This window comes from Pinus tabuliformis, chromosome 6, assembly GCF_031772625.1.
Source record: "Pinus tabuliformis cultivar Carrire ecotype Pingquan chromosome 6, CPIR1, whole genome shotgun sequence".
NCBI lineage: Eukaryota > Viridiplantae > Streptophyta > Pinopsida > Pinales > Pinaceae > Pinus > Pinus tabuliformis.
The window spans coordinates 200,622,569-200,637,217 of record NC_142292.1 but is presented as its reverse complement, the minus strand read 5'-3'; the positions used below and the strand labels follow the sequence as shown (position 1 = coordinate 200,637,217).

At 39.8% G+C, this 14,649-nt stretch overlaps 1 protein-coding gene across 2 annotated transcripts in view; it reads right to left on the bottom strand.

Annotated features, from left to right (window-relative positions):
- The window catches only part of LOC149258150 (cytochrome C oxidase assembly factor), a 178,963-nt gene that overhangs the window by 58,736 nt on the left and 105,578 nt on the right, over positions 1–14,649 (bottom strand). Inside the window, exon 3 of one of the 2 annotated variants that reach the window (XM_089370792.1) lies at positions 4,459–4,523. The exons of the other annotated variant lie outside the window; for it this stretch is intronic. Coding sequence (XP_089226918.1) covers positions 4,459–4,523 — 65 coding nt within the window. The remainder of the gene's footprint in view (positions 1–4,458; positions 4,524–14,649) is intronic. 2 annotated transcript variants of the gene reach the window in all.

Below are 14,649 nucleotides of genomic sequence, written 5' to 3'. Positions count from 1 at the left end.
GAGCAAGGGGGAGGATAGCTTCATCTTAATTTTAAAGCATCCCTCTACCCAACGTTAAGCTTGATGGGAAGAATTATCCTATCTTCAAGTGAAGGGTGCTAAACATATAATTGAAGAATTGATTGTTAAGACTTGTGGAGGGTAAGAAGACAAATTGCACTGTTGCTAAAGAATTAGTAAAGCTTTTGGCGCACAATGAAGATGTGCAGTACATTATAAGTTTTACTATTGCAGATCATATTGGTCCTCAAATTAGAAGTTTGATTAGTTCTTGTAAGATTTGGACTAGGATTCTCTAACAGAACAAGGATTCTCTATTCTAGGAAATGACTGTATGCATTTTAAATGATTGGTTGTGTATATCACTGTTTATACGATACGTATTCAGGATGTGCAAGATCAATTTGGAGCAGTTGATGATAGAATTGATCCTAAAGTTCGTAGTGCCACTGTTCCAATGGTTGAAAAAAATGTTTCAGCCATTTGTGACCAGTGTGAATGCCACTGATAAAGTGGCTAACTTTCTTGGTGGAATGTTACTGCAGAAAGAACATTGCTGGAACAGATTCACTTAAAAGAGTGTATACCGAGCACTTACACTGAAATCACTAAGAAGAAAGGGAAGAAGTCTGCATAGAAAAGTTTAAAGGAAACTTCACAAAAAACCCTTGAAAAATGATGTTGTATCAAGCAGGGCCATTATTGCAGAGATTGTGTCAAGGCCCATTACCACAGTAAATATATATTATTTAGAACTATGTTGTAATTTTTGTCAGGGTTCATGTTTAGGTTCAACTATCACTGGCTACCCTATTCTGGAAGAGCTTTTGCTCTCCTGAAGACATCTTGATCTAACTCTTCATTCTTTGTTTTCACCTCCATAAAAAATCTCTAGTGGATTCATAAATTTTCCTTTTATTGTGACAGACTATTTTATGTGGTATTGTTGGCATACCTCCTTCAAATGGTGTTATTCCTGAATCTCCAATGCACATGAAAGGCTTAGCTACCCTCAAACATCAGGTACTAATATATTGGAATTATCAATTGCAGCTTCTCAGGGAAAAGACACAATTCAGACATTTTATAGACGAGTAACTTACAAGTACTTTTGTTACAGTTGGTGCTTAGCAAGTTAGTGACAACAATCTGGAAAAGTATGCAGAAAAATTCAACCTTAGGGCAATTATACAGAAACATGCAAGAAGCCTATGAGCAAATGCAGACCCCAATGGTTTATCAGCCTCCACCTGCCTTGGTAATGGTCTTATTTTTGAGTTTGGGTGTTTCATTTTATCTAATTTTCCTCTCCCTTTATTTATTTGTCTTGTCATGTCCCAACCATTTATGCAGGCACTTAAGGAATTGAAAGAGTCCACAATTCAGTTGGCCGCAAGTACTGGGAATATCGATGCCCCAGTTGATGAATCAATTTTTAATGTTGACAAGGACGTGGATGACCTGCTTCTTGTTGAGGTGAAAGAACAGCAATTGAGTAATTTGTTGCAATCTCTGATGGTGGTTGGCTGCCTTGCAGTAATGCCCATCATTAGAAAGATCCCAACTTCTGTGCTTTGGGGTTACTTTGCCTTCATGGCCATAGAGAGTTTGCCAGGAAATCAATTTTGGGAAAGGCTATTGTTTCTTTTCACTGCTCCAAGCCGTAGATACAAGTATGAACTTTATTCAAACTATAATGTGATTGAATTTAATGCTTGTAATATAGTTTTCAAAGCTGATCAATGTTGAACTGATGGTTACAGAGAACTTTAGGAGTATCATGCTACATTTCTTGAAACGGTGCCTTTCAAGACAATTGCCACTTTCACCATTTTCCAGACATGTTATTTGTTGGCATGTTTTGGTATCACATGGGTGCCTATAGATGGTGTTCTCTTCCCACTACTAATCATGTTGTAACTTGTTAGTCCCAGCGAGGCAGTATATCCTTCCCAAGTTTTTCAAAGGAGCACATCTTCAAGAATTGGATGCAGCAGAGTATGAAGAAGCCCCTGGAATGCCATGCAATATAACAGTGAGTGCAAGACACATATCAAACAAATTTTAAAAATATTACTCAATTCTATTTCATAAGCCCTGCAACATGAACAATAATAAATTGAACTGTAACATATATTGATTGCAGGAAGCTGGAATTCAGGGGTTCGGACTAGCAAGCATGGGAACAGGTGCAAATGATGGCGAAGTTTTGGATGAGATGATTACATGAAGTCGCGGTGAGGTCAAACACACATATAGTCCACGGATAACTAGCTTGAGTGATTGCACACCAATTCATGGATCTGAGTCTGCATTAAGTCCCCAAGTTGCAGAAGCTAAACAAATATATAGCCCCCGTATAAGTGAGATCAGACAGACACATAGCCCTCACAGAGGGGAAAAGCATTCGGGCATTCCCCTGGTTAGTCAAGGAAAAAATATGAGTCCAAGTGCATTTGGTTTGAGGCCACATAAACCAACTTCCAATTAGGTGTTTGGAGTATAAATCCTCGGCTAGTAATCTTTCCCTTGAGTGAGCATATCTTATGTTTAATAGTACATATTTTGTTGGCTTATCATTATTTAATCATTGTGCCATAAATCACTCGGTTGTATTTGGTGTGTCTTCACAAAGAACCTCTGTCCATCTCAGAGGACAGGGTAGACCATATAGTGCGTGTAAAAAAATGTAATGGAAGTCAAGCTTGAAGTATTTCTGTTTTCTTGAAACATGAAATCTATTATGTCAGTCTTGTGGTTTTGTAGACCCCGTGGTATTAAAGGGTCCTGTGAGTGGTTTGAGCTTCATAGAAAGTCATCCTTATTCTACCAGTTGGATCATAACCACAAAGTTTGCAGCCTTTAATGTTTCATTGAAATAAAAAATGTGGAAATTAAACTTGACAAATGAAAAGGAAATGGTAAGGCTTACAATATTAGAACTTCTGTAAATGTTTTCCCTTGGTTAGTTTTTAAAGGTAATGGCTAAACCAGCAATTACCTTTAAAAAGATCCAATTCATTTCTCAGAGTGGTGCAAGTATTGCACTAGGCCCTCTTTATTTTGCATGGCCACATTTTTGTTCAGGCTAAAGTTGGATTTTTGATCTTCTTTTTTTGGTTTTTTCTTTCTTCTTGTTAACCTGTAACAGGGTTTCTGCAATAGAAGAGGGGCTGTGTATTCTTCCTGACCAGTTGGCCATTGCGGTGGCACATTGATGACAACCAATCTATGTTCTGAAGGACACAATTACATTATATACCACCTCTATGCCATTTCTGTAGATCAAAGTGCCAGACATTATGCACAGATTGAAGTCAAGGACCATGTAGGCTGGTGCCACTTGTTCGAGATTCAACTCTTGGGAAGAACAACATTTCCAAGGTCCTCCAAACTTGTAAGCAGCGGCCTACAGTTCAACTCTTCATTTAGTTGAACAACACTGTTGGTGGACCATCCTTAGCATTAACCATTTTCTTACAGTGAGCTACTTGGTTCTTGATATTCCTGACAAGTAGAGCTACCCTTACTAGCACTCAACTGTGTAAAGCGCCTTTTCCAATTTTTCCTGAATCACTGCCATGTTAACTCTGTCCATTGAAGGAATGCATGCAGAAGTTTTTATATCCTTTGTTTTATGTTAAAGTGTTTGGATCAAACAGTAAACATGCAGGTATCCTCCTTTTTTTGTTAAGGGCTTTGTAGTCCCTCATACCCTAGTCTACCCAGATTGTGGAACATGTAGTTTAAGGGGTTAATTACTCTGCCTAGTGAGGCATTTTGTTGGCAACAAAGCTTGAGGTTTGGCAGTCTCAGAATTCAGTCATACATTTTAATAGAAAAATAGAGAGGCAGCATAATGTTTCAACATTAATAGAAGTCTAGTTTCCAATGAAAAGTGTTGAACAAAGAAAGCATTAAACATTCATAGCACAATTTGCCGAATATGAACTTGCCAACTTAACAAAGATTCAAATAGGTGAGATGAGATGATGAAGAGATATTCTAAAAATGTACATACACTGGCCTCACAAAGAAAGTAGGAGAGAGAATAGGAGAATTATATTAAGATTTTCAGAATGAATGTACAGAAGATTCGATGCCTATATCTATGTGCCATCCTCTTACATATTGAAGAATAATTATGATTGAACTACATAAATAGTAATAGGTTAACAATAATATATGTATGACCAATAACATAAGAGATTATATATGAATGACTAGAATAAAACGCTGAAATAAACTAAATACAAACTGTCAATATCCAATTAACATAAAATGATATCATGAGTAGAATTTTTTTTATACGGATAGAGAGAAATGCTATCCTCTTCAAGTAACAAGTAGCCCCTATTTTATCCTAAGATAACAGCTATAATTCAAATCATGTTTTGCTAGATTCAATACCCTAGATTTAGAAATAAATGACTAAATACTACAAGGAAATAGCATTACCCCATAAGCTTTTTCAGATGCAACAATATGCTCCTTTTGTGGTTCATTGTTGGCTCCTTCATCCACTATATCATGTTACATACAGGCACTCTTGCTAGCTCATGTTGAGATGGAAATATATATTTTTCATGACAGTAAAACATTTAGATAATGGAAATAAAGAATATGTGCATTCAAGTTAAATCAGATTTATCTTGAATGGTTGGGAAGATTTGTTATTATCTTTAATAATTTAAGTCTTGTAAAACAAATTCAGAAGGAATAATTTAAGTCTTGTAAAGCAACAAACTTGAAGAAAAACAAAGAATATGAAGCCATATACAAGGAATATGAAGCCTGTGTGTTATGTTAATTTATCAGCAGTTTTATGCTCTGCATTATAATCTGTGAGAAAATTGCCTACAATATTCAACAGACAGGACATTATGAGTTTCTCAATTTGTGCTATTATATGCTATGGATTTTCTAACCGATATCTTGAAAACGCGGTCTGCACTTGCCATCTATGCCTGAGTTCTGCAGCGGTTTGTTACTTTCAAGCCATGCCTAATGTCATATTGTTTGTTGCAACTTTAATGTAGACAACTAACCAGGAAGGCATTGGGTCATTCATAGAGGATGCTTAGGCATGATTCCAGGATTTTGAAAATAATTGTGATTTCCATCACTAGTCATAGAACTTGATAGAAAGTTGGGATATTCATGAGTGTGAATTTATGTTTGTGTGTTTACATACTTTCTTATGAATTAACTAATGCTCAGTAGCAGTAGACATTGGACAAGTATATTTGTATACTTCTGTTTTAAACTGAAACAAATCCAGGGCTAAAAGGAATGGATTGATTGCACTAGTCATCCTTCTATAACTTTCCAACATAGGCTGGAGTAAATAGATTGTAATTTGGGTAATTTTTCTAACTGCAAACAGGAACATACTTGTGTATTGGCAGGGAAGCTATGATGGCCATTATGTCAGGCCAAGTGATCGCACTCCCTTGATCGTGAGCACGATTGTGATCAAGATGGAAGACTTCATAGTCTAGATTGATTGTTTAGCAGTGATAGTTAGTGGGCTCATTCACAAAAGCTTCTATTTCACTAATCCTTTTTATAGAGTTGTCAGATTCAATTTCCAAAGGTTTTAAGTACACTATAGAGTTGAGTTCTGAGAGAGTTGTGATTCACAGTGTTAAGTATAGCAGCTATGACACTTGAATGAAGACAAGCATAATAGAGGTATCAGACTCTGTTATAAGCTTACCTACATATTATAAGGGACTTGGTTGGTTTTTTTATAATTTTATAGACAAGTTCCATGTCGTGGAAATGTGAAAAAAAATAGTGATATTGCCACCATGTGGTTCTTATCATATATGGTTTTATACTTCTTCAAAAAATTCTCTAAGAGTTCACAATGCTAAAATTCACTAGGACTTTGTAGACTTTACAAAGTTTTATTATTTAGTGAAAGACTTGCCAAGTTCTTACAAGATTTTATAATTGAGTAAAATATTCGCCATGCCTAGTGAGAGATTCGCCAGAAAATTATATATACATATTATATTATTGATAAAATCGCCTTCCATTTTTCCTATAAACCATGGAGATTCGCCCAATTATTATATTTATAAATTTGGGGGGGGTTCTTAAAATTTTCCCTGGATAGTAGAGATTTGGATCTGCGTCACTCTTGACGAACCCCATCTTCTGCAAGTAGCCATCAATTCGACCATACCACGCTATAGGTGCCTGTTTGAGCCCATACAAGGCTTTCTTCAATCTGCATACATGATACTTCTTCTCATGTGTCTCAAAGCCTTCTGGTTGTTCAATGTATACTTCCTCTTTTATTACCCTGTTCAAGAATGTCGTTTTGACATCCATCTGATGAATCTCCCATCCCATCTGTGCTGCAAGAGATATCACAGTTCTAATAGATGTATACCTGGTTACTGGGGCAAAGGTCTCTTCGTAATCAATTCCTTCCTTCTGAGCATACCCCTTAGCCACAAACCTAGCTTTGTATTTTTCCACACTGTCGTCTGCAGCGTATTTAATCTTGTAGATCCATCTCGAACCTACCACCAATCTATCTTGAGGCTTAGGCACCACTTCCCAGACACCATTCACCATTATAGAGTTGTATTCCTCTACCATCGCATCCATCCAAACTTGGTGTTAAGTGGTCTCCTGAAAACCGGTAGGCTCCCCATCCTGAGCTACTAAGGCCTGATATCTATCTGGCTGTCTTTGCTCCCTTCTATTGTTTCTCGGTGCACCGATGAAATCTTCTGCATCCCGCAGAATTTGTCAAAGTTCCCGGCTCGTTCTTCCTCTGGTAGCAGGTGCATCTGTTAGCTCCTCCTCTTCCTATGATTCTTCTTGTTCTGAGGGAAAATTCTTGGCTTCCGTTGGTTGAAGTGGTTTGACCAATGGCTCATCTTTTGGCTACTCCTTGGAAGGCATTTCTCGATATTTTCTGAAGGCCCTATCTTCCATGAACTTCACATCTCATCAAACTACTACCTTCCTGCTCCCTAGAAAATAGATTCTATATGCCTTAGCATTCTTGCTATATCCCACTAGATATCCTTTCTCTGCAGTTTGATCTAACTTCTTCCTTATCTCCTCGGGTATATGGCAATATGCTAAACTCCCAAATATCCTGAAATGGCTGACTTCAGGTGTCTTCCCGGTGAAGACTTTCTTTGGAGTAATCTTGCCCAATGCCCTATGAGGAGTTCTATTCTAGACATAGACTATCGTGCTGCATGCTTCTACCCACAGGAATTTTGGCATATCCTAATCATACATCATGGCCATAGATGCTTCCACGATATTCCTATTCTTCCTTTTTGCTACTCCATTCTGCTCCAGATTGTAAGGAGTTGTCCACTCTCTTCTGATGCCCTCCCTAAAGAAAAAATCAGTGAAGTCCTTGTCGACATATTCTCCAACATTGTCTGAGCGCAAAACTTTTATTTTCTTCCCTGTCTGATTCTCCACCAGAGCCTTGAACTCTTTGAATCAACAGAAAACCTCGTCCTTGGTTTTCTGAAAATAAATCCAAGTTTTCCTAGAGTGGTCATTAATGAAGGTGACGAAGTATTCGGCACCACTAAGAGCTTTAGTGGACATTGGTCTGCAAATATCTGAGTGCATCAATCCTAGTATACTCTTGGCCCTGTTTTTACTTCTAGGAAATGTTGCTTTGGCATACTTGCCCAGAGCACATCCTCTACATACATCATGTCGTTCTGTACTAAGATCCGGAACTCTTGTTATAGTTTTCCTGAGAATTCTCAGAACCCCATGGTGCAAATGCCCCATTCTTCTGTGCCATAGTTCATTTAAATCCTTGTCTCCATTACTGTCTATCAGTGCCATTGGTGATTCTAATTGTAACCTATACAACCTATTACTTCTAATTCCGATCTGCACTTTCTTTTTCCAACTTGGGTGTTTGACATATACTTTCTCCTTAATGAAGAAAACGGCATAGCCCTTGCATTGAAGTTGTGATACGAAAAGTAAGTTCATCCCCAGTCCTGGCACATTGGTAGCATGGAATCACTCTCTCGTTTCTGTTTGAAAAACTATGGTACCCTTCCCTACTGGAGTACACTTTGCCTTATTCCCCATGGTGATCTGAAAATTCATCCTTTCCTCCTGATAATTTGAGAAACATTCTAGATTCCTGTCATATGCCAAGAGGCTCCACTGTCTATATACCATACCTCTGATGATGCAGAGCTTGTTACACAAGCAACTTCTTCTTCCAATCTGGAAGCCAACATAGAGAAATCGAAATTACTATCTCTTGTGCAATTTTCTGAAAATCTGCATGAGTCTCCTGACGTAGATGCCTTTGCATCATGATCTCGACCCATAATTGATTTTCCCTTCTTATCTCTGATTCCTTGCTCTGATACCATGTGAAAATTCTATTACTGCAGCAACTAATTTATTTTACCTACTTATTTTCCAATAAGTTATTTACGAAATCCCTTCAGTAAATATTAAAATAAATTCTACTGCAGATATCACACCATTATACAGAAACAAATACATGCACAAGAATCAAACACATCAACACAGTTAGTTTTGGACAATTGTCCCCAAAAAAACCCAATGCGGGGAAACCGGTGCAACAAAGGAAGATTTTATTAATAAGCTTTTCTTGAGTACAACTAGGGTGCCAAACTGGTTCAACCAACAAAGATAAATCCTCCCGCGTTTCTCCTAGGCTCAACGTCAATCCAGCTAGCTTCTGTGTAGCTCCCAGACCCTCTGCGTCAGCACTCTACCTCACTATGTCAGCACTTGGCCTCTCTACGTTACCCACACAAGCCCTCCAGTCACTGCACAATCCAGCTGCGTCTACGTCTGCCTCTCTGATCTCTATGTTGGTCCTCTGACATTGTCCCTACCTCTCTGTTACGCACTCGCTACCTCTTGCTGCAATCCAGTCTTCTAGTTCGAATTTCTCAGCAATCCCCACTCCAGAAATCGAACTGACTGGTCTCCCTTAGTGTGTCTCCAACTGACCCTCAAGTTTTCTCTTATACTTTTCCTGTTGATGAATCAACGGCCAAGATTAAGTCCCTAATCAATGGCTAAGATTAAAATAGACTTGATCCTTATCTTTTAGAAGCTCCTCATCCTTATCTTTATTAATACCCATTAATATTTTTATTTTTCCTAAGTTGAGACTTACGAACTCATTAAAAATATTAATTATTTTAATAACTCTTCATACGGATGAAATTTTCCAAAATGATTTCTGGGTCTTGGAGATCTCATGCGCTTTAGCCTCTCCACCAATTTTCATGGCTAGAGCACATCTGATGCTACCCCAAATCAACGCTTGGTATAATTGTAATCTAATGTGGCAGTATTTTCACTATGACTGTGACTTTGATACAACAGTGGTGGATGACTCATATCCTTAACAGCATGATGATATTGTTTCTTGCAACAGTCATATAGCAGAAGCATTCTTGGATTATTGGATGTCAGTTCACAAACATAGTTGTGAACTGACTTGGGATGGTCTTAAGAGGCCTATTGATGTATCTCATTGTACTATGTATCTCAGTTGAACAATTGATGAACATTTAATAGAAGAAGAAGTTGGATGCGTTTTCCCCCTTATCGGGTTTTGCCCTGGTCTCTGACCTAACTCTTGGTGTCTCTATTGTGTATGTTTTTTTTTTCTTTTTTTCTTTTTTGATCTTTATTGTTTCGCTGCACTGTTAATGTTATTGTTCTTTCTACATAATTGTTGATGATGTTATAGGGTGTATGAAATATAAATTAAAGGCAAATTTGTAAATGCAATTCTCTAAAGCAAAGAACAATATAGCCCTAAGAAAATTAACAAGAAGCGCACAATAAGCAATACACCAAAATTTACCCAGGAAACCCTAACTGGGGAAAACCTACCAACATGTGTGTTCTATTATTATTTTGCTCAGTAAAATCTCAGAAAAATTAATTACAAATACTGGTAAAAATTCTCCTTCAATTCGTTGTTCTCGACACACTGATTTGTGCACTCTTATCCAACTCAACCTCCTTGTCTATGCAGCTGTTATAGGGTGATCTGCGCAGCTGTTACAAGCTTATCCATGCAACTGTTACAGGTTGACTCGGCCCTAAAAAGATGTATGTTGGCCGAAGAATTCGTTGAGGCTATTCAGCCTCTCTTTCTGCCATAGCGTGCTGATATGGAAACACTTCTTCACTGGGTTGAACACACAAGTCTCTAGTTCATAATCTCGTGATTTAACAAGTCTGCGCCCTTCTTCTTTATAGAATCAAACTAGCTCCTCAACTCAAGCGAACTAGCTCCTTGAACTCAAGTTGAATTGGCCGCTTGAACTCAAGTCGAACTAGCTCCTTGATCTCAAGTCAAACCGGCTCCTTGAACTCAAGTTGAACTACGTTAATGAACTCAAGTCAAACTAAGAATAAATCCCCATGCAAGGTTGAGTTTGCTTTTGTTATGCTCTTGACCTGCGAGAAAATTCCAGAATACCAAATATGCAAAGAAATACAACCCAGAACACAGAACAAAATGAGAAAAACAGCAGGTGAAAACAATGTTGACTTGCCTCTTCGGGGGGGCAACCTCCAGCAAAGCAGAGCTCAATTACAGAATAAGACACGACATTCCTCAATGGGGAGTTTCTATCCTTTATATAGGATTCATACATACAATACCATGGGTTAGTACCATGGTTGTCTCAATACCATCTATCTAATACCATGGCCCGTTTGCAACTAACTGTGGTCCCTTTCTTAAATGCGGGTCAACCACTTTCAATTATTAATATGGGCTTTATTGACTCTTTAACTAACTATAACTATGACTCAACCATATTACATAAATAAAGGGGTGAGGGTTGGACCCTAACATGCACTCCCCCATAAAAAGCAGCCTTGTCCTCAAGGCTGAAGCTGCGGAAACTGCTGAAGAATAGTGGTTGGTTCCCAAGTCGCATCTTTTGGAGAGGTGTCTTTCCACTTGACGAGGACTTCCTTGATCGTGTGGCCACGCAGATGTCGTTCTCGCGTATTGAGGACCTGTTCAGGTTGGAGCCAGAGTGAACCTTCTTCATCCAATTCAGGTAGACTGGTTTGAATTCTGCAATTATTCCCCACCACTTTCTTGAGGCATGATACATGGAAGATTGGATGGATTTTTGAAGTTGGTGGCAAGGCTAGCTTGTAGGCCACTGCTCCAATGCGCTAAAGTATTTGATAAGGTTCGTAGAATTTTGGAGCTAATTTTTGATAGCCCTTGTCTTTGAGTGATGTTTTCTTATATGGTTGCAGCCTCAGGAATACCTGATCCCCTTCTTGAAATGTGCGCTCTGAACGATGTTGGTCTGCCTGTTACTTCATGTAATTCTGAGCTTGATGGAGATTATCTTTGAGACGGGCTAGCATGGTTGCACGGTTCTGTAGGAGTTGATCCACTGCTTGCACCTTAGAGCATCCAAGGATATAAGAAGTAGGTGAAGGTGGGAGTTGACCATACACTGCTTCATATGGAGTCATCTTGGTGGCTACATGATAGTTAGTATTATACCACCATTCAGCTAGAGGTAGCCACTGTACCCATTGATGTTGCTTTTCTGAAGTGAAGCACCTTAGGTATGTCTCCAAACATTTGTTGACTGCTTTAGTTTGACCATCAGTTTGGGGATGATAGGAAGTACTTAGTTGGAGTTGGGTGCCTTGTAGCTTGAAAAGTTCTTGCCAAAAGTTACTGGTGAAAGTCAGGTCACGATCAGACACAATGGAAGTGGGCATGCCATGCAGTTTGAAGATCTAGTCCATGAAAGCTTGAGCCACCAAAGTGGGGGTAAATGGGTGGGGTAGAGCGCAAAAATGAGCATATTTAGAAAGTCTGTCCACAACCACCATGATGACTGACTTGTTGCCTGACTTCGGAAGACCAGTAATGAAATCCATAGAAACATCCGTCTAGATTGAGGCAGGGATGGGCAATGGTTGTAAGGTGCCTGGTGACTTGACTGTTTCTCCTTTGTGGCGTTGACACACATCACATTCAGCTACAAAAGTAAGAATGTCAGTTTTCATGCCTGTCCAAAAGAAAGAACGACGAGTGTGAGCATAAGTCTTTTGAAAGCCTACATGGCCTGCAGTGGGAGATGAGTGCAACTCTGCCAAAATGCGTGTTTTGAGGGCGAATGTCGGCAATATAACTACTCTATCCTTATAGCGAAGAAGCTCATCCTTCCAAGAGTAGCCAACTGAGGAATTAGGATTTGTTCTCAAGTTATTAATGAGTTGGGAGAGAGAGGGATGTGAAAACCATTCCTTGCGAGCTTCTTCAATCCAATCTGCTATGGGAAGAGAGATTGATAGCAGGGTGCTTTCATCCTCAAATTGGCGTGATAAAGCATCTGCTACTACATTGTCATGCTCTTTCTTGTAAATTATCTCATAATCATATTCCAGCATTTTGGCCAGCCATTTATTTTAGTTGGGCGAGGATAGACGTTGCTCCAAAAAAAATTTGAGGCTTTGATGGTCTGTGCGTATTTGGAAATGCCGCCCCAATAAGTATGGTCGCCAGGTAGCTACTCGATGTAAGATGGCCATCATCTCCTTCTCATAGGTAGATTGTCCCAGATGTTTCCCACTCAGTTGTTGGCTGGTGAAAGCCAAGGGTCGACCTTCCTATGTTAAGACAGCACCAATACCCATACCTGAAGCATCACATTCAATCAAAAAAGATTTGGTGAAGTCGGGTAGTGCCAATACGGGAGTGGAACACATGGCTTGTTTGAGAGCCATAAACGCCTGTTGTGCTGCATCAGTCCAGAGGAATGAATTTTTCTTGAGAAGGTTAGTGAGGGGTCTAGCAATGCGACCATAATTGCGGACAAATTTGCGATAATAGTCGATGAGACCCAAGAATCCCCTCAAACTCTTCAAGGTTTTTGGTTGGGGCCAATCTTACATTGCCTGTATCTTTTTGGGATCCACCCGGACACCTTCACGACCCACAATGTGGCCCAAATACTCGACTTCTTCCATGCCAAATGAGCACTTGGACAATTTGACAAATAATTTATGATTCCGGAGCAGTTGCAAGAGCAGGTCTACATGTTGAAGATGTTTTTCCCAGGTGAGGCTGTAGATGAGAATGTCATCAAAGAAAACGAGGACAAATTTTCGGAGATATGGTTTCAGCAGGTGATTCATGAGGCTTTGAAAAGTGGATGGGGCATTACAGAGACCAAATGGCATGACCAAGAATTCATAATGGCCTTCATGAGTTCGGAAAGCAGTCTTGGGAATGTCTACTTCTTTCATGCATATTTGGTGATAGCCCGAGCGAAGATCTAGCTTAGTAAAGAATTGAGCACCATGTAGTTCATCCAGCAGATCATCAACAACCGGGATAGGGAATTTGTCTTTGACCGTGAGCTTGTTGAGGGCCCTGAAGTCTGGACACATGCGCCATTCCCCATATTTCTTGAGCACCATGACCACTGGTGATGAATAAGGACTGATGCTAGGACGAATGACACTGGCTTCAAGGAGTTCCTTGATGATTTTTTCAATTTCATTCTTTTGGGCGAAAGGATATCGATATGGCCGCACATTCGGCGGTTGTGCCCCTGGGACCAAAGTGATGCTATGATCATGTTCCCCTCTAGAGGGTGGAAGCTCTTTAGGTTTGTCAAATACCTGTTGGTGTCGATTCAAGACCTGTTGCATGTCAGGATGAATATGAAGAGTAGTGGGCTTGATGGCCTGGATGGCATTAAACTGGGCGATAACTCCATGATGGCCCTTTTTCAACAACTTTTCCATGCAATGCAAGCTGATGATAGAAGGAGCACCTGCCTGGAGTCCACGAAGGGTATGCATGTGGTCATTCTGCTTAAAGCTCATATATAACTCCTGGAAATCCATGGTGATTGGGCCTAGTGTGCGAAGCCATTCAGCCCCCAAGACAATGTCACAACCACCCATGTTAATCGCAAACATGTGGGTCTTGAGGTGGTAGTCTCCCATCTGAAGTTTGATATTTTCGCAGTGGCCTTCACATTTCATTATCCCCCCATCAGCAATCTGGACCTGGAAATTAGAGACTGCCCTAACAAAACAATGAACAACTTCGGCGACTCGCTGATGGATAAAGTTATGAGTGTTGCCACTATCAATCAATACTACTACAGGGCGATGTTTAATAAAGCCTCTGATTTTGAGAGTTTGGGGTGCAGAAATGCCTGCCAAAGCATGTAGTGAGATAATTGGTTCCTCTAGCGTAGCTGGGAGTTCATTGTCCTATTGGGTTTCCTCAACTTTGTCCTTTGGTCCCTCAAGGGGTGGGGCTTCCTCAGATGAGCTGTGATCAGTAACATCAATTTGAAAGAATTTGGGTTCCTTGCATTTATGCCCGGGGGAGTATTTGTCATCGCAGTAGTAGCACAATCCTTGTTTTCTTCTTTCAGCCATTTCTGTTGGAGACACCTTTTGAACCTTAAGTGTTTGGGTAGGGCCCTGAGCCTGGGTGGGGCATCCCTTGGCTATGAAATTTGGACGAGGAGACTGGGCAGCTAAAGCACGTTCCACTTTGATAGCCTTGTTGCAAGCGTCTATCCATGTAGGTGGGTGGTGCATCCAGACATGTGCTTGGATGGC